At 30.2% G+C, this 21207-nt stretch overlaps 1 protein-coding gene across 1 annotated transcript in view; it reads right to left on the reverse strand.

The window, feature by feature from the left end:
* Window positions 1-21207, reverse strand: part of LOC114336768 (dynein axonemal heavy chain 10) — an 863661-nt gene that overhangs the window by 166885 nt on the left and 675569 nt on the right. The window contains exons 51-52 of the mRNA XM_050648469.1: window positions 14804-14990; window positions 4380-4671 (exon numbers count right to left, since the gene is read on the reverse strand). Of these exons, the coding sequence (XP_050504426.1) occupies window positions 4380-4671; window positions 14804-14990 (479 nt within the window). The remainder of the gene's footprint in view (window positions 1-4379; window positions 4672-14803; window positions 14991-21207) is intronic.

Here is a 21207-nt window from a genome sequence, read left to right on the forward strand (position 1 = left end):
AATAATTCCTCCAAAAATATTTGTACGTAACAAATAAATTAAAGAAAAAAAACCAATATCAAAAGGAGGAAATAAAAAGCACTAATCGCGAAAGAAAGACAGCCAAAATCGTTACTCGACACAAAAATACAACTGAAGATATACACTTGTCTAATATTAAACGTCCTAAACAAAAACCTTATAATTTTACTACAGGTGCATCGCAGTCGGGCATGCAGCGATGAACATTAGCAACAATATGGGCATTCTACCCATTAACCTAGGCCCTGCCAAATTACAAAAAGCAAGTCATACTTATATCCACTTTTGTATCTTAATCCATTATTAAACGAATTTAATAATCTAAATATTCAATACGATCATCTTAAAACTAATATTTCAAACGAGAGGTACTTTCTCTAGCTCAGAAACCGAAAATTTAATTAATTTAATTCAGTATGTTAAGAATAGTATAGATGATAAGTTAGATAATTTTAATATTAATTCTACTAGCATAAGAAAAAGAAGAGGGTTAATAAATGGTCTTGGATCAATAGTTAAAACTATTACTGGTAACTTAGATTCAGAAGACGGAGAACGTATAAATTCAATGTTAGAACATTTAGAGTAAAACCAAATTAATTTACAAAATCAACTGCAAATGCAATACTCTGTTAAAAAGCCACGAAATTATTCAAAATTTTAATCAAACTGTAGTCGACATTCAAAACAATGAATTAAATCTTAAGTCTAAAATACTAGAAATCAAATATATTATTAACTTTCAATGAAATCTTGAAAAGGTTGTCTATTTGAAAGATCTGTTTAATGAAATGCTTATTATTTTTAATTCAATACTAAATGTTTTAGAAAATATCGAAAACTCTCTCACATTCTGTAAGCTCAAAACCTTACACCCAAGCATCATAAAATCCCGACTTATTATCAGGAATAAGAAAAATCTCTTCCCATTACCAATCTCAACTTCCGTTTAATTATGAAAACATATTAAATTTTGAATCTCTATTAGAAGTTAACTGTAAAATAGTTAAAAATAAACTACTGATTTCGAATTAGAATTTGAACTCTTTTATTTATAGAGAGTATGAATCAGAATTCTCAACAACAATACCAAACACAATTTTTTTGCTGAAATCCAAAAATATAATAAATCCTCTAAACGACATATTATGTATTAAAGGTAAAATATTCCAATACCCTTGGCACCTTCAAAACAATAATAAATTTAAATGTGAAGAACAAATAATAACCTATGGAAATTCTTCTGAATGTCTATACAGTACAGTGAGCACGTAAAGGTTGGAATAAATTCAGTTTCTCGAGAATGGACCATTTTGGAAAAAAATACCGAAACAGGTCAATTTTTATTTTTAAATTGTACATATGTATCATACTAGTGACGACACCCATATGGGCGTGATGACGTCATCTACAATTTTTTTAAATGAGAAAAGGGGTCGTGTGATACCTAATTTTTGAAAGGTAATTTAATTCTCTATTCAGTAATATAAACATTAACATAATTATTTATATAGGGTGTCCAAAAAAAAAACTTTTTTTAATTAAAATTATTGCCATTAAAAGAAGAATGTGTGTAATTTATTTAACTCAAAATTCATTTTACTGCTATCAGAAAACAGGAAAATAATGTTTATTGGACAAATAAATATCTTTTTTTGCTTAAATTCAATATTAAAGCCGCCACATACCTCCCTCTTAACACTTTGAATATTTAATTTAAGCGAAAAGCAATGATTATATTTCAAACAAACATTTTTTCTGTTTTTTGAGAGCAGTAAAATGTATTTTGGACTAAATCAATTACATGCATTCTTCTTTTTATGTCAATAAATTTATTTAAAAATTTTTTAGACCCCCTGTATAAATAATTATATAAATGTTTATATTACTTAATCAAGAATTAAATTACCTTTCAAATTAGCTATCACTCGACCCCTATTTCTATTTAAAAAAATCATCGCGCCCAGATGGGTGACGTCATTAGTATGATATATATGCCAAAAAATCGTAATTTAAAAATAAAAATTGACTTGTTTCGGAATTTTTTTCAATATCGTCGATTCTCGAGAAAATGAATTTATTCCAACCTTTACGTGCTCACTGTATATCCGAGTCGAAATTTCGAAAAATCACATTAAAGATGTACTTTGTAGATTTCCTGAAGTAAATCTTTTTAAAAACCTATACACAGTTCAGTTAATTTATATGTATATATGCAAATACTAAAATAGGATGAATGATCTCAAAATATATCGCTATACATTATTTTGTTAAATTTGTTTTATGTAGATGGTAAAAGTTTACAATCTTAATCACGTTAATCCTTTCATTTTAGGTCCGAACCTTTCACTCTAGGGGGTGTATTGTATAATCGCATTTTTGAACTTTCATTGAGGAAACATCAGAATGACGTAAAGCCGAGCCTTAAATGTGTTATTTATCAAATGCACTATCAAAATTATTTAATAAACAACTCAAAATATTCCTAAAGCCGTGCCAAATATTTAGTAGTATAGTTTGTCTTGTCACCACATTCTGTTCGAATGAGTGCGTTGTATGACAAAGATAGCGAATGCTTGATTTGGAAAATATCACCATGGTTCTGTTCTTTCGAATCATAAAAAACTAATAAATAATGTTGAAAATTTTAAACGTAGAATGAAAGAATACATTATTACCGAGGGCCAAACGTCCCTTAAAATAAACAAAAAGTTTTTATCTACTCTATGTCATATTATGTATAAGTTTTTAGTTTGTGAAAACTGTCATTATAGATAGCAGTGCGTGAAGTAACAATGTACAGTATTTCTCATGATCATCTTTCAGTGCGTCACAGTTTTTCGATTTCTTTCTAACGCATTAAATTGTATGTGACAGAAAAAAAGGCACGTCGGTGATTACATTTGGTCGGTGACATTTTTATAACATTTATTCTAGTTATTCTAGTTGTCGATAGATGGCGCCATAATAAAAAACTATTTTTCCACCTACCTCTACCGAAAGTATACTTTTCCGGACCTGATTCTAGGGAGCAAAGTTGTACTTTTCCTCCCTAGGGAGGAAAATATTTTTCCTCCCTAGGGAGGAAAAGTAAATGTGACGTTATGGTATTTCATTCATGAAATATAACTTATTGGCGCCCTGTACAATACATATTTTCTATTACGTAAGTATCTATACATTTTAACGTTTATTTAAAAACACTCTGTATTTTGCAGAATGGTAAAAAACAGTAAATTGTTATTCTGATTTAACAATGTTTACATTAATAATTTGACTTATATTTGACAGTTGACAGTTATATTGTACCTACTTGTTACTTTTATTAGTTCTAATAAATTTTGTTGGTTAGTCACATAAATAAATTAAGTAAAAATGAAAAAATTACTTGTTATTTGAGGAAGGTGGAAAAACCATATGTATAACATGGGAGTAAAGTGCCTTTTCCTCCCTTGAATGATTACTGCCCTCCGCTACGCGTCGGGCAGTAAACTTCATTCTCGGGAGGAAAAGTAGCACTTTCCTCCCTTGTTATACAAATAGCTATTTTTTTAATTAGATAATAATATTACAAATATAATCTGTATAATTTATAAGACTATACAAATCAAAGAAAATAACATTTTATAAATGCATGAACCACATTTGATTTGTTTTTACTCCAAATTGAAAATAAAATGTGACAACTGTCAGATTGAACTAAAATGTCATGTTGTTCTGAAGCTATTTTCTTGTGACATTTTTATAAAATGTCATGTTAGAATAAATGTCATAAATGTGTATTATCACGGACTTACCCTTTTTCCTATCATTTGTTACGCACTGAAAAATGATCATGAAAAGGACAATATTTTAAATGGGATTTACTTTTTCGCACTGTTTTTAACTTTCGCGTTGTCATGGTGACAATCCTTAACTTTCGCGTTGTCATGGTGATGATAAAATATGAGCAATGAATTACAACAAAGGTTTTGACAGTTTTGTGGTTTAAAAGTAGTTAGAATTTTTAAATGTCAAAGTTCTAAAAATTGTAGAATAGAAATGAATTCCAGTGACGAAGAGTTACAGCTTTTTTTATTTGTTTATCTTAGATAAAATATTGTATGAAACTGTGCGTGAAGTACTTTTTGCGAACTTACGCGATTTATAGCACTCGCTCCGTTGTCGCTCTTGCTCTAAAAATCGCGTGCGTTCGCAAAAAGCATACTTCACACGAACTGTTTCATAAATAACTATTTTGAATGAGATATTTGAAACTAAAAATTAAAAAAAAGGGTTAATAGCATATCAAATAAATTATAAGATAAATTAATTGATTTTTATTAAGTAAAATAACATTAAGTAAGAGATAATCATACCTGAGAGAGTGACTGTATAATTGATAACCACAGCAACAGCAAATACTGAGGGATTAAGAGCTGGATTGGCAAATTTCGTAGTCATGTATAATCTAAAGTTTGGATCCCAATCGACTTCTTTATCTCCCAACATAACAAAAACTCTCCCCGATTGCACTTTAATGTTCTTTAAAATTACATTTTGGGCCATTGGATCTATGTAGTCATCGACATCTTGGAACAAAATTGGAGAACCGTATTTTATAGCTATATCCAGATGTTTTACAAAGTCGGAGTCATTGAAGCTTAGTATCTTAAAAATAGTGTAATTTATTCTTGAAATTATTCGAAGCAGTATAATTTAAAAATTATTGTCCGAATTTTAGTATAAGTCAACCGATAAAATAGCTTTAAATTTTTTAATATCACCCTGTACATTTTTTTATAATTCAGGATGTGGTCTTCCATCGTATATCTAACAACTATTTTAAAAATAAAATTTGTTTGTAAATACATAGTCAAGAAAATATCAGATTTTTTTATTTTAGTTAAGTTAATCAAAAAAGCCTTTGAGCGTAAGAGTGTAGGCGCAAATATTTTACGGCTATCCCTACTTTTTTTGTCTTTACACGGCAAATTACGTGTAGTAAAATTCTCACTGGTATGGATATGTAAACATTACTTGACAATCACATTGTCATCATTAACTTTAAAGAGATGGCTTTTGAATGGTCTTGGATATCAATTATTTGTATAATCGCTTAAATTATTAATTCAGTTAATTAATATGATAATTTTTTCACTAACTATGTATTCAGTGATTATAATACTTTATATACTGTACAACAAAAACTAATTAACTATTTAGATGGGAAATAAGCCACAAGTAAATTGAAAAAAATAATTTTATTAACATTTCGACGTTAAAAAGATTAATTTTTTTCAATTAATTGAGGCTTGTTTCCCATCTAAATAGTTAATTATAAAAATACCACAAGGAAATAGCTTCAGAACAACAAAAACAGAACAATAAATCCTGGTGTATTCTCTGCTTGGATCTTCCATAAATAATAAACATTAAATAACTTTTTATAGATTTCACGTCTTAAATTAATTATTTATCATATACACTATGTAGCAATATTATTTAATCAACAATTCAAAATATTCCCGTCATGTCCAATGTTTAAAACTGTCACTGTCTTGTCACCATATTCTATTAGACTCAGTGCGTTGTATGACATAGATAGCGAATGTTCGATTTGGAAAATATTACCACGGACATGGTGTTCATTTTTTTCGAATCCTAAAAAAACTAATAAATCGTCCTATTAGAGGTAAAACTCACTAACTACACTTTTCAAAAAGTGAAGAAAAATCGATTTAAAGGTACAAAATGTTTTTTAAATTCACCTGACTTGAATATTGGAATTTTTTTAATGCAACTTCAAAAAATAAATAAAAACAGATATTTTCAGCCATGTTTTGTCACAGGAACTATTATATAATATATTATTAGATAAATTTTTGTACTTAATGAGTTTTTCCATGAACACAATTATTGGATATTGATATCCTGTTAGAGGTAAAACTCACTAACTACACTTTGTACTTGATGAGTTTTTCCATGAACACAATTATTAGATATGGAGAAGTTAATGAATTTTTCTCCATAAAATTTTGCTGACTTACAAATAACAAACTATCAAAATGACAGTATATTATTTAAAAAATGAGCAATAAGTTTCGTTATTTGAAATAAATGCCATTCTTTCGGCATTTATGACAGCCACAAAAGTCGCCCGCTTAATCGCAAAATGGATTATGTTACCCTTTATGTAAGCTGTTATTGTTACAAAGAAATTTAAACTCATACTTCTTTAATAAATTGCCGAACAGATAATGCACACAAATATAACGAACAGTTTAAACCATACAATATAACACATCAGTCTCTTGCTTAAGAGTAGTCGCGCAAAATACATTATGTTATCTAATGTATTGTTTGAAAAATCACTAAGTACCCATTCGGCATTCCAGATTGTAAGAAAAAATTCACTAAGTGCAATAATAAGTTTTAATGAGTTTTGCCCTGACACCCCAATTCACAATAATGCACTTAGGGAATTGTAACATAAATTATCTTAGCAATTAGAAGGGTTAGAGCCCTAGTTGATTTCTCCAGGGCTAGGCAGTACCATATTGAGTTCAAATTGATGAAAATGTCAAAGTCTCAAAAATATGCACTTAGTGAGTTTTACCTCTAATAAGACGAAATATTCTTGAAAACTTCAAACGCAGGATGAAAAACTAAATTATTACCGAGGGCAAAAAGTCCCTTAGAATAAATAAAAAGTTTCATTTGAAGGAGACATTTGAAATTAAATATCACACTACATTTTCTATTAGTTTTTCACCCCTTTAACATATTAAAATAAACATAGAAGTTTTCAGGGACTTTTGGCCCCCTGTAATAACGTAATCTTTTATTCTGCGTTTAAATTTTTCCAAAATACTTACTTACTTAAACCGTCCTCTTGTACCTTACGGTGTCGAGGTAAGTGGAGAAATCAGACGTCTCCATGCCTTTCGGTCAGTAGCTAGTCTTTCTGCTTCTCTCCACCCAATATTCCTTTTTACGCAAGCCTTTCCAATATCTGCGTTCCACGTTCTTGCTGGCCTGCCTCTTCTTCATTTGTTGTCGGATGCCGCTTTCCATACCCTCTTTACAGTTCTACCTTCACCCATTCTCGCCATATGTCCGAACCACGATAACTGTTTCGTTTCAAGTCTGTCTAAGGTCCTTCCAATACCGCACCTTCCACGTATGTCTTCATTTCTTATACGATCATGTCTGGTCACCCCGGATACCGCACGTGTATATCGCATTTCGCCTGCTTGAATTTTACTACGGATGTTGTCATTCATCGTCCACGTTTCACTACCGTAGAGCACCGGCTCGTATACAGTTTGGAACGCTTTCATTTTTGTTTTCAGGCTTACTTCTTTCTTCCTAATAAAACTTTTATTTAGCGCATAGTACAATTTTGTTGCACTCATTACCCTGCTGTTTATTTCTGGTTCTATATTTCCTTGTCCATTCATTGTTGATCCTAAATACTTGAAGTCCTCTACTTGTGTAATGGTCTCATTATTCAGCTTTACATTTATATTTTCTTGAGTTTTCGATATTACTAAAGCTTCTGTTTTTTCAATATTTATTTTCATCCCAAATTTCTTAAAGGCTTCATTCCAAACATTTACATTCACTTGCAAGTCTTTTACTGATTTTGCCACAATTACCAGGTCATCGGCATATATCAACTATGACACGTGAACTTGTTGAAGTTTATACACCCCTACCCTAGTTCTTTTTACCTTACTCCTGCATTCTTTTGCAATTTCGTCCATTAGAGTGATGAATAACAAAGGACTCAGAACACCACCTTGTCTTACACCAAATATTTTTCCAAAATATATATTAGTTTTCTCAGGATTCGAAAAAAAATGAATACCATTTAAATAGCATTGGAGCCGAAAGTTTGCACCGATCCCCTTAAAGGAACAATATAAATAAATGTAATAAAAATTACGTGAAAAAAAAATAAAAATTACGATTAACTAATTAATATTATTTACATTAGATGTTCGAATTGTAGTCCACCTGCTAGAACACACATTTCGAATCGTGCCACAAAATTTTTGGTATGTGAATAAATCGTGCTGGATTTGTCATTTTTCAAGTTTCCAACTTTTCACAAAAATGTTTTGATTGAAGGAAAAACTTCAGTTAGAAAAATGTTTCTATTATAAGTACTATGATACGTGCCTCTACGAACTCTTTCTTCGAACACTATCTTTGATTTTTTTTAGGTTTCGTAGGGGCATTCACTATTATCTTCCAAATAAGTGAGCAAAGATTCACAAAAAAATCTCTTATAATAAAGTCACAATATTTGAAAAACTTTTCGAAAAATTCGAGATGTGTGTTGCAGTAGGTGGACTACAATTCGAATATCTAATGTAAATAATATTAATAATTTAATCGGTATTTTGATTTATTTTTTCTTGTAATTTTTTACATTTTTTTCAGAATTGAGTACTAGGAAGTTTCTTTCTGTCCTTTTCCTAGACGAATAAAAACGGAATGTGATTGCAAGGAGTCCTTTTTGTTTTCTATATTCGTCGTCTGCTGTCTCATAAATTGTAAAAGTCGCAGATTAAAGATGTACCAGAAAGAACTTTCAACAAGAAAAGCTCAGATTTAAATAACTATTTGCCATTTTAATTTTTTTCCTTGTGATAATTTCAATTTTATTAAAGTGGTGGATTCTGCATCTGAGACTTTTCAATTTAGCCTAATAAAATAAAAAAAAGTCAAAATGTAAATTCGTACAGGTTGAAACAAATTTTATATCAAAGTTTAGGTGGGTACAGAAGATATTTTCAAGAAAGTATCCAAATCATACAAGGGGATCATTGTTTAAATAATTAAAAAGGGGTCATTTTTGCAAGAAAATTACTTTTTTAACTGCTGAGGTCATTCAATTACTAATCAAGGTCAATAGGAATATTTTCTGTAAAGTTGAAGGGTAAATCTTTCACATAAGACTTACTTAATTAAATTTGACCCCCTCTTTATTTAAAAAATTGTATATAAATCTTTAAAAACAAATTTTCAAAAAATTATTTTTGGCGTTTTAAATGAACACTATAAAATATCTTTTTTTACAGAAGAAGTTGCGCTATGTTACCAGCATTAAGCAAAAAAAAATTGGTCAAAAAATATTTAATATTTTTTGAGATATTGAATTTGTTTATTAAATGTTACTATATTTTCAATTGCAAAAACGCGGTTGTTGCCAAAGAAATATTCACCTGAATAAGATTTCGTTATTTTGATTTTTATCTATACTTTCGATAAATGTGTTTATAAATTCAAATTTCAACGAAACTCCCCCCTAAAAGCATTTGAAAGTTATTCAAATTTGTTTATATTTTGTTTTTTTAATAACGTCGCGGGGATTAAGTATTTTGAAATACCGTTTCGATAATTGTGTTCCTGGGAATTTTTTACTAATTAACAAAATTTTTTTGTCGTTTTTTCTTCTTCTTTTTTTTCTTGGAGTTATATTACTACGGGCCCTTTTAGGGTTAAATTTCATTAAGAATATCGAATCTGTGAGTTGTAGATTCTAGACCTAAAAATATTAAGATTGAACTAAAATCTCTTAAATAAAATGTGGCTACTTACTGAGTTACAGGGTGTTTTATTTAAAAATTTAAAAATTATTGTGACCAAGTACTTTAAAACTATTTGACGTATACTTATCATACTTGGCAGAAAGTGTGGCTATTATACACCCTACTAAATTGTGATTAATAATCGTTTCTAGCTAGTGCCAGAGGCGTACGACAGGGGATAGTGAATGATTAACCCTTCCCAAATTCTACGCCACTGAGTGAATTACTATTTTAGCGAAATTTTTCGATTCTCCAATACTTTGTATGTAAATAACTTTATTGGTATCGATAAAGTCATCAGTTTGCGAGATATTGGAAGTTTAAAATGAACGAATTATTTGAATCAAAATAACTATGCCGTTTCATTTTAAACGTCCAATATCTCGAAAACTAATGACTTAATCGTTATTAGTAAAGAGTATATTATTTACACAGAAAGTATTGGAGAATCAAAAAATTTCGCTAAAATAGTATTTCCCTCAGTGGCGTAGAATTTGGGAAGGGTTAACCATTAACTATCCCCTGTCGTACGCCTCTGGTAGTAGATTGAAACTTTTATTTATCACAATTTAGTAGAATGTAGAGTATCCACACTGTCTGCCAAATATGATAAGGATACGTCGAATAGTTTGAAAGTACTTGGTAAAAATACTTTTTTAATTTTTAAATAAAACACCCTGTAACTCAGTAAGTAGCCACATTTTATTAAAGTGATTTTAGACCAATCTTAATATTTTTAGGTCTAGAATCTACAACTTAGAGATTCAATATTCTTAATGAAACTTAACCCTAAAAGGGCCCGTATTAATATAATTTCAAGAAAAAAAAGAAGAGGAAAAAAAGACAAAAAAAATTTGTTAATTAGTGAAAAATTCCCAGGAACCCAATTATTGAACCGGCATTTCACAATATTTAATCCCCGCGACGTTATTAAAAAAACAAATTATAAACAAATTTGAATAATTTTCAAATGCCATTTTAGGGGTAAGTTTAATCGAAATTTGAATGTATCAATACATTTGTCGAAAATATACATAAAAATAAAAATAATAAGATTTAATACAGGTGAATATTTCTTTGACAACAACCGCGTTTTTGCAATTGAAAATAGAGTAAAATTTAATAAACAAATTCAATATCTCAAAAAATATTAAATATTTTTGGACAATTTTTTTTTAATTAATACTGATAACATAGCGCGACTTCTCCTGTAAAATAATATATTTTATAGTGCTTATTTAAAACGCTAAAAATATTTTTTTGCAAATTTGTTTTTAAAGCCTTATGTATAATTATTTAAATAAATAGGGGGTCAAATTTAATTTAGTAAGTCTTATGTGAAAGGTTTACCCTTTAACTTTGCAGAAAACAATCCTGTAGACTTTCATTAGTAATTGAATGACTTCAGCAGTTAAAAAAGTAATTTTTTTGCAAAAATTACCCATTTTTAATTTTTTTAGACAATGATCCCCTTTTATGATTTGGATACTTTTTTGAAAATATCTTTTGTACCCACCTAAACTTTGAAATAAAATTTGTTTCAACCTGTACGAATTTACATTTTGATTTATATGTAGTGTAATTTTATTTTACTAGACTAATTTAACATTTTTTAAATTTTATTGAAAGCTTTAATGCTTACTTAATTAGTTTAAGAGAAACAGAAAATAAACTGATATTTACTTGATTGCTTACGAACCCATTTTATTTTGGAAAAATCTATTAAATAGACGATGGACGACCACACCCAAAATTATAAAAAATGTACAGGGTGCTATTAAAACATTTAAAGTAAAGGGTTATAACTAAGGGGATGATTTTTTCTACGTCATATTAAAGTGTATTAGAAATGAAATAGATCAGTTTGTGTCCCATTCGAAAATCTCTATTAGCTCACGAGATACAGCATGGATAAATTAGTCAGGGACATCCTGTATATTTGATTCATCTTTTAGCAAAGTTGTAGAACTGTTATCTTTACTATAATGAGAGATATATGTGTCACCCATCGTAATCATAAATGTTTCTTCATGTTTTTGTTCTACGTAAGTATTCAACATTTCAAATACGATAAACACTTGTATCCATATTTGGTGATATTTTAATAATAATTTGAAATAATGCTTTGTCCATTAACCCGTTTCACGAAGTACAGAGTTACCTTCTCTGTCGCTCACGTGGGTAACGACTAGATTACCTACTCTCATGGACTTTTTGGAGCAGTAGTAAGAGAGTTAATTTACTGAGCACAAAATGAGTTCGAATCCGGATGAAATACAAATTTTTGAAACATAATGAATCCGACTTAACTTAATAAAAAGTCCATTAGGTACTGTCACACACTCTAAAATGTAATACATAAGGTACATTAGGTTTGTTCTAGCAAACAGTCAAACTAGTCAGAAACCGTCAGCAAACAGTTGGTCAGTGAGAGAACATAATACAGTCACCAGTGCTATCCCCTCTACTCGCGCTGGTCCACTATTCGCTGATGGTTTCAAACCGTTTGAAACTGATGCTAGAACAAACCTAATATATACCAGGGCATCTAGAACAAAAATTACCGGAATAAATCGATGTTTAAATACAGCACCTATCGACTTGAGAGTTTTGCTTAGAATTCGTCAGTCAATATCCTACTAATGACTTTATCCCACTCCCTACCTAGCAAAAGGCATCATGCAACGTGGGATCCTCTCTCTTCTTGTGCTACCCGCCGGAGGGTAAAGATCGCTATCTTGTATAGACCACCGTTAGCGATAGATCTCTTCACGGGCTTGAACCTTTCTCTCTGGGTTCAACCTCAATATTTAATCTCTTGTTTGCCAGCTTTCATAAAGAAACATCTATCTTAGTTAGATTTTTCTACGGAGGCAACTATTAGGCCTAACATTTCTCTGGGTTGCCACTATCGCTAAACAATAGTATACGACGCTAATTCGATATAACAAATAAAACTCGTGCATCAATCAGTTAAATCGCGTGTGAAATAGGCATATGTGTTTGATAGTCCAGGGCGGATCTGTTTTGAGATAGACGTTGAGAGGTGACTCTAATTTTTTTCCAGAAATTGCTTGTAATTAACCCATATAATAATAATTGAGTTATCCTCCCACTCAAAAAGGTCCGGAACATTGTTTAAATAATGAAAATGTCAAAAAATGAAATGAAAAACAGTTCGATTTTTTTATTCGTCTTTTGATTATAACTTTAAAAGTATTCACTTTCGAGAAAAGTTGCACTAAAATAAAAGTTGCGTAATTAAATTTCCTACAATATAAGATTGGTTAAAATTTTTAAAATTGTTGTAAATAGCAGTAATTGCGAAAAAAATATAAAAGAACAAATATTCGCATTTTACATTTTTCAACCATTTCTGCTAGACTTGGGACCTTAATATTTCACCCAGAAAAACTATATGATATAGTAAAACAATACTGTAAATTTAGTTAAGATCGGTTCAATAGCTTTTGCAAAATAAATTTTGCAATCCAGCTTTCGCAAAAAAAATCATTTTTTCAAAATGTTGCAGGACTGAAAATAAAGCAGATAGCAAGTTAAACTTTTTTTACAAATAGAGGAATACTGTACCTTTCATTTTCAATTTGCAAAATTAAAATCGGTTAACTACCACGACGTCAGAATTTTTTTTAATAAACATTAATTTTTGGTGCTACGCGCAGGACAGCGGTGTTCGATTCACACAAGTTGATTTCCACCAAAATTTCTTCCAATCTTTATCTAATATATTATTTTCTTACTCTATACTTTGTTGTATGTTTTAATATTTTAATATTTTAATTCCTAAATATCAAACTAATTTGATTATTGTTTGTGAAAAATTGTTTAAACAATTGCATATGTTTAAAAAAACACTTTTATTTTCTAAGTTAAAATATATGAACAAAGAAAGTTTTTGCTAAAAAGTGTTATTTCAAAGGACAGAGTAGGTATTTTTATTTTGCAATTAACAAGTTTATTTATTTGTTTCGAAATGTACTAAAATTAAAATTTATCAATCATTATCAAAGGTCATTGGAATGACCAATCAGAGCTAACGTATCCGCTGTCCTGCGCGTAGCAACAAAAATTAATGTTTATTTAAAAAAATTCCTGACGCCGTGGTAGTCAACTGATTTTAATTTTGCAAATTGCAAATGAAATGTAGTCTTCTTTTATATGCAGAAAAAAAATTCAACTTGCTGTCTGCTTTGTTTTCAGTGCTGCAACATTTTGAAAAAATGAATTTTTTTGCGGAAGCTGGTTTGCAAATTTTTTTTTGCAAAATCTATATAACCGATCTTAATGAAATTTACAGTATTATTTTATCATATCATAAAGTTTTTCTGGGTGAAATATGAAGGTCCTAAGTGTAGCATAAATGGTTGAAAAACGTAAAATGCGAATACTTGTTTTTTATGGTTCTTTCGAAATTATTGCTATTTTGCAACAAGGGTGACAATTTTTGAAATTTTCAGTTAATCCTATATTGTAGAAAATTTAATTGCGCAACTTTTATGTTGGTGCAACTTTTCTCTAAAATAAATATTTTTAAAGTTATAATCAAAAAACCAAGAAAAAAATTGCATTTCTCCTTCATATTTTGATTATTTAAACAATGTTCCGGACCTTTTTGTGTGGGAGGATAACTCAAATATTATTATATGAGTTATTTTCAAGCAATTTCTGCAAAAAAATATGAGTCACCTCTCAACATCCAAATGTACTAATATTTTTACAGATTCGCCCTGGTCTATGATCACAACGCGGGTGAACAGTGACTGAACAGGACTTTGGTAAGATTTTTAACGAACGAATAATATTGTCTGTATTACCATAATCCCTCACTAAATTTCCACTTACACCAGCAACCTAAATATACAGTCCATACAACTGAAATTATATTAATAATTTCATGTAATGTACAATGTACAATTTACATGCTCTTATTGTACACCTTGTATTCGCTATAAAAAAATTTCAGAAAGACCGTGTAGGTACCCTGCGATATATGGTGTGAACTCGACGTGAAGCAGCTAGTATCTATATCTCTTGTGTCATCTGTCATCTCTCAGTATTTCAGAAGGTTTATAACGTCATGTGTACTAGAAATATAAAACTTAAATTCGGACAATCATGTTTAATTATTAGTTTGCAACATATTCAATTACTATATATTAGTGTTTTAAATAGATAGTCACCTTTAGGTTAAACTTTTCCTCCCTTTTTTTAATCCAATTTAAGGCTTGCTGTTGAGGATCGATGCAAAGTGGAAATCTAGAACCCCGTAAGGTTAATATACCGTTTTGGATAGACAATTCATCAGGCGGTAAATGTTCGGATATCCAAGTGCTGACCTCAACATCTGTTTTCAAATGATCTTCGGTTCTAAATAACAATAAAAATATTATTCAATGAACTAAATAGGTAATGACAAGATTTTGACAAGAGCTAACTTAAAAATTTCACGTAAACTTCTGTACTTAATCGGCATAACTAATAGCTCTTGTCAAAATCAAATATGTACCTAATTAACTATTTAGATGGGAAATAAGCCACAATTAAATTGAAAAAATAATTTTATTAACGTTTCGACGCCCGTGAAAGATTTACTATGGGATCTCTAACGCGAGAATTTTACTGTCACCGTTGCATTTGGTTGTCGTTTTAAAGACAGATCACATGCTATGATTTTTTTGTGGCGGATATTCTTGAGTTGGGGTTGATTTCATGAAATCAAATGAACTGTCTTTCAATAAAGTCGTCCCAGGAACGCAACTCATAAATATTGCCAATATTATTTTAAAGTTTTCTACTTTAAAAAGTATAATATAATATGTCTGAATTGCCGATATAAATGAGCCAGATTAAATAAATTATTAGAAGAATTTTTTACTAAGCAACAACATTTTTGTTTAATCTAATAGTATTTTGTATTTTGACAACGACACCCAATTTGGGCGTCGAAACGTTAATAAAATTTTTTTCAATTTAATTGTGGCTTATTTCCCATCTAAATAATTAATTATTATAAAAATGCCACAAGGAAATAGCTTCAGAACAACATTATTTTTATTTACATTTAAACTCATTTGCAATTCTGATGATGCGGTGACAATATCTTAGGATGAGGACAATCTACGGAGACTACTATACAGGTTTGAAATATGTAGTAGCAAACGAATTAAATAATGGGAATTAAATATAATTACTATCTGTTTAGAAAATACAGTTTATGACAATATTAAGATATCCCAGAAGATTTAAGGAAGAAATTTGTAATAAAACTGCGGAGCAAGTCATGTCATTCACATACATATAAAGTTGTTAATCTTACAATGAATAGAAATTAAAGTTAAAAGTTAAAAAATTAAGCTAAACAAGAAATATAAACACAAACCATGGAGAGACTACATTAATAAAATGGGTGATAATGGACTTGCAAGTATTGCAAAGGACGAAAAAATAAAGACCTGTGGATCACCCAGGAGACCCTCCCAAACGCTGCTATTAAATTTTGACATCGGAATCCCAACCTACTTCACAACTTTGCAAAAACAGCGTGTTAAAATAATAAAAAAAGAAGAGGAAGAATAAGAGGAGGAAGAACAAAACAAAGGTACATACATACACATTATGATGGAATTATTTTCTAATAACATAATTATTTGTTCTTATATTATCTGAAATGGGGCTCAATGACCTAAACTTTTAGAACTTCATAAAGTCTTGTGAACGATTCTACTAGTAGGCCAGGGTAATAAGACAAAAATATACCCTGTTCGTGACACTCGAGCAGCCAGGGTACTGAAGCGTTTTTTCGACAAGTAATACTTACAGGAACAAATTGTAACTATTTCCTGCGTAGGATCTGGCGGCCATTTTTATTTATAAACAATTAACTGTCAAAAAATGGCATTTCTCCCTTTTTTTTCAAATCAATGAAAAACAGTGAAACTTACGATTTTTTTTAGTACAAATATCTTTAAGATTATGGAAAAAGCTTTAAAATGACATATTACAAAGTTTGATATACTCATTTATTGTTAATATAATTGCGAAAAAAGTCGGAATTGCAAAAAAAAATATTTTCGCAATAACTGTTGTAAAAATTAGTGTACAGGTTTGAAATTTTTGTCAAATGAGGATTCTTTGGTGATTAATATGTGATAAAAATTTCAAAGCGATTCATTGAATTGTTTAAATTTTATTCGAATTGTTTATCTCAGAGTGCATTTTTTTTGCAATAACATAAGTCAGAAAACAATGACGTTAGAACCATTCCACAGGTGTCAAATGGAAGAGCATGAGCTATGTTTTCAACTTGGTTTAAAAAAACTGAATAAAAGATGCATTTATTAGTAATAAATAATTATGCAAAAGTATCGTAAATCTTTCCTTATAAACTTTTTGGATAACTTTTTCCAAAAAAATTAACTTTTTTACCCTGTTTTAAGTGCACAACTAGCAAGTAATGTTATTTATATCATAATTGATAAAAAATTGTAATAAATATATATATAATTTCTTATATAACAAAATAAAAAGTTTATAAGGAAAGCTTTACGGTACTTTTGCATAATGATTTATTACTAATAAATGCATTTTATATTCGCTTTTTTTAAACCAAGTTGAAAATATAGTTCATGCTCTTTCTTTTGACAGCTGTGGAATGGTTCTAACGTCATTTTTTTCTGACTTATGTTATTGCAAAAAAAATGCTCTCTGGGATAAACAATTTGAATAAAATTTAAACAATTGAATGAATCGCTTTAAAATTTTTATCACATATTAAGCACTAAAGAACCCTTTTGTGACAAAAATTTCAAAGCAGTACACTAATTATTGCAATAGAAATTGCGAAATAAATTTTTTTTGCAATTCCGACCTTTTTTCGCAATTATATTAACAATAAATGAGTATATCAAACTTTCTAATACGTCATCTTAAAGCTCTTTCCAAAATATCAAAGATATTTGTAATTAAAAAACCATAGGTTTCACTGTTTTCCATTGATTTGAAAAAAAACTGAAAAATGCCATTTTTTGACACTTAATTGTTTATAAATAAAAATGGCCGCCAGATCCTACGCAGGAAATAGTTACAATTTGCTCTTATAGGTATTACCTTTCGAAAAAACGCTTCAGTACCCTGGCTGCTCGAGTGTCATGGGAAAAACCTTATTACCCTGGAGTATAGTAGCTAAAGTCGTAAAGCGACGATATGTCAATATAAAAAAATGAAAGTATATTATTTTAATCTGTTCTTACATGAACTAAAAAATGTAAAGACCTAAATCGCGCAGACAAGTAAAATTATCAACTTTTTTGCTATAGCTATTAAATCATTAAAAATATTTTTCTACGAGCGTGCAAAAATGTCTACTTTCGCGCACGCATTTTAGTTTAGAAAGTTTCACTTTTCCGCACGCGTGTTACTTTTCCGCACGCGGTTTTTACTTTTCCACACGCGTGTTAATTTAGATATGTTAATATGGCCTTAAAGTAATTATAATACATGCAATAAACTAATATTTAGATGTTATTTACTAATTTATTTCAAATATATCTTATTGTGTTCCTGTTTTAATGAAATTAACGCGACAATTCGATGAAATAAAATTATTTTGACATAATATTCGAAAGTCAAATCCGTAGACAGTAACAGTCGTTTTGAATCATCGTCATGGAAACCAAGATCGTCCTCATGCTAACTAATTATATTGAAAGTTTGGTTTTGACAACCTTATCAAAGAATTAATTTGTGTATGTATTTTCATATTAAGGGCCGGCGCAGCCGAGTGGTAGTGTGCTAGGCTAGCGTGCCGGTGGTCCGGAGTTCAAATCCTACCGCCGGCAAGAACAACTAGACATTTTTAAAAATGTTTATAGGCCCCAGGTCGACTCAGCCTGAATAAAATGAGTACCTTGGGTAAAACCAGGGGTAATAATAGGCGGTTAATTAGCGTAGCACTGGCCCTGTTACCTTCCTTGTATACCGTAGGCCCTAGATATAGCAGATTACCCTGCTATACTCCCAAAGCCACGTGAGCGGTATAAAACGGGAGACTATTATTATTACTTTCATATTATTTAAATTAATTTTGGTAATTTTTTAAAGACTCTTAGAAAAAATATTTTTCCTAACTCTTGCAGAAAGTCTCTTTTCCGCACTCGACTGCTTGCCGAACTCCCGCTTCGCGTCGTTCGGCAAACTGCAGTCGCGTGCGGAAAAGAATGACTTTCTGCACTTGCTAGGAAAATAACTATTTCTAATATTTACATACAGACTAATATTTACATATATACAGACTAATATTTTTTTTAAAGGAAGCCATATTGTAGTGCATCCAGCAGTGAAAATTATAGTTTCAATTGTTTTAGTTTCCGTGATCGCTTATCTAATTACACTGCGCGTCAGAGAAAACGGGCCATCCACAAAATGGTAATTTTTTGATGTCTCGAATTTCCTGTTGTGCGATTTAAGGGATTTTTTTAATATGTTATAGTCTTGTTATTTAACAATATCGCTGTAATAATATTGTTGCTATTTATAGACAGGTAAATTGTCTTTGTATACCGGGTGTACCAATCAAACTGTGTTTTTTCTCGATCTCGATCATGAGCGTCACAAAAAAAATAATAAAAACCGCGACTTTGACCCTTTATAACTACCCTTGTCCCCCACTCTGGTTTCTGCCTGTTGGGGAAAGTCATGTACACAACTAATTCAACATATCCCCGTATAGTTTTATCCCATTCCTAGTTAATTATCCCAGCTCTTGGTCTATAAGCTAAAACATGTATTTTTTTTTGAAATTTTGGGTGCGAAAACTTGTTTTTTCTTAGGAAAAATCCAGTGCGTACCTACTGGAAAAGTAGATTTCTGTATAAACCTTATTCGCTAAGTTTCGCCTTTATCGCAAGTTTATACAGGGTGTAACAAAAATACAGGTCATAAATTAAATCACATATTCTGGGACCAAAATAGTTCGATTTAACCTAACTTACCTTAGTACAAATGTGCGCATAAAAAAGTTATAGCGCTTTGAAATTACAAAATGAAAGTCGATTTTTTTCGACTATATCGAAAACTGTTAGAGATCTTTTATTAAAAATGGACATGTGGTATTCTTATGACACGAACATTTTAAAAATAAATTTTAGTGAAATTTGTGCACCCCATAAAAATTTTACGGGAGTTTTGTTCCCTTAAACCCCCCAAAATTTTGTACACGTTCCAGTAAAATTATTATTGTGGTACCATTAGTTAAACACATTATTTTTAAAACTTTTTTGCCTCTCAGTACTTTTTTGAAAATCTAGTATTTATCGAGATATTTTGAATATTTGTCAAATCCGCCACCTATTTGTATTATGGTTAAGTACGATTATATAGACCTGGTAATGTGGTAATTTAATTAGAATTTACATTTTTAGGTAAGGTTTGTTCAACAGTAAATGGTTTGAGTTCAATTAGTGCGGTCGTAAATATTATTAAATTTATCTGACCTGGCCCATTGTTAAGACCCACCCGGAGCGATAAGCCACCGAGGTAGACAGAGTTGGTCTTTTGCAAGTAACACTGACTAGACGGTGCTCCCATAATAAAGCCTAAACTAAATTTTACCTGAAACCGGGCCTTTTATACTATTATCGGTTAATCCGGGCTGTTTATAGTAGTAACTAATTGAACTTAACCATTTACTGTTTAACATACCACACCTATATTTTGAACCATATTACAAAGGAAGCCACATCTCGATAAAAGGTCCCTCGCCGAAAAAATACTAAGAGGCAAAAAAGTTTTAAAAACACTGTGTTTAACTAATGGTACCGCAATAATACTTTAATTGGAATGTACACAAACATTTGGGGAGTTCAAAGGAACAAAACATGAATAAAATTTTTATGTAGACATATTAAAAAAGAAGCCGCACCTCGATAAAAACTGATTTATCGAAAAAATACTAGGAGGAAAAAAATTTTTAAAAACATTGTGTTTAACTAATTGTATCACAATAATAATTTAACTGGAACGTACACAAAAGTTTGGGGGGAATTAAGGGAACAAAACTCCCATAAATTTTTTATGGGTGCACAAATTTCACTATAATTTATATTTAAGATATTCCTGTCATAATAGTGCCACATGTCCATTTTCAATAAAAAATCCTTTAATTGTATTCAATATATTGGAAAAATCGATATTCCTATAACTTTTTTATGTGCATATTTGTACTAAGGCAAATTAGGTTCAGTCGATTTATTTTCGGTCCCAGACTATGTAACTTAATGTATGACCTGCACTTTTGTTACACCCTCTATACAGGGTGTTTCATTACTAATTGTCCATATAGTAACTGGAGAAACATTAGCACAAAATACGAAGATTTAACCTAAAACACTTAAATAAAATGTGGTTCCTTACTGAGTTACAGGGTGTTTTATCTAAAAATTTAAAAACTATTTTTGCTCAGAATTTTAAAACTATTCGACGTATCCTTTTCATACTGGGCACAAAGTGCGACTACTATACACCCTACTAAATTATGACAAACAAACGTTTTTAGCTACTACCAGAGGCGTACGACAGGGGATAGTGA

This window comes from Diabrotica virgifera, chromosome 4, assembly GCF_917563875.1.
Source record: "Diabrotica virgifera virgifera chromosome 4, PGI_DIABVI_V3a".
Classification (NCBI taxonomy): domain Eukaryota; kingdom Metazoa; phylum Arthropoda; class Insecta; order Coleoptera; family Chrysomelidae; genus Diabrotica; species Diabrotica virgifera.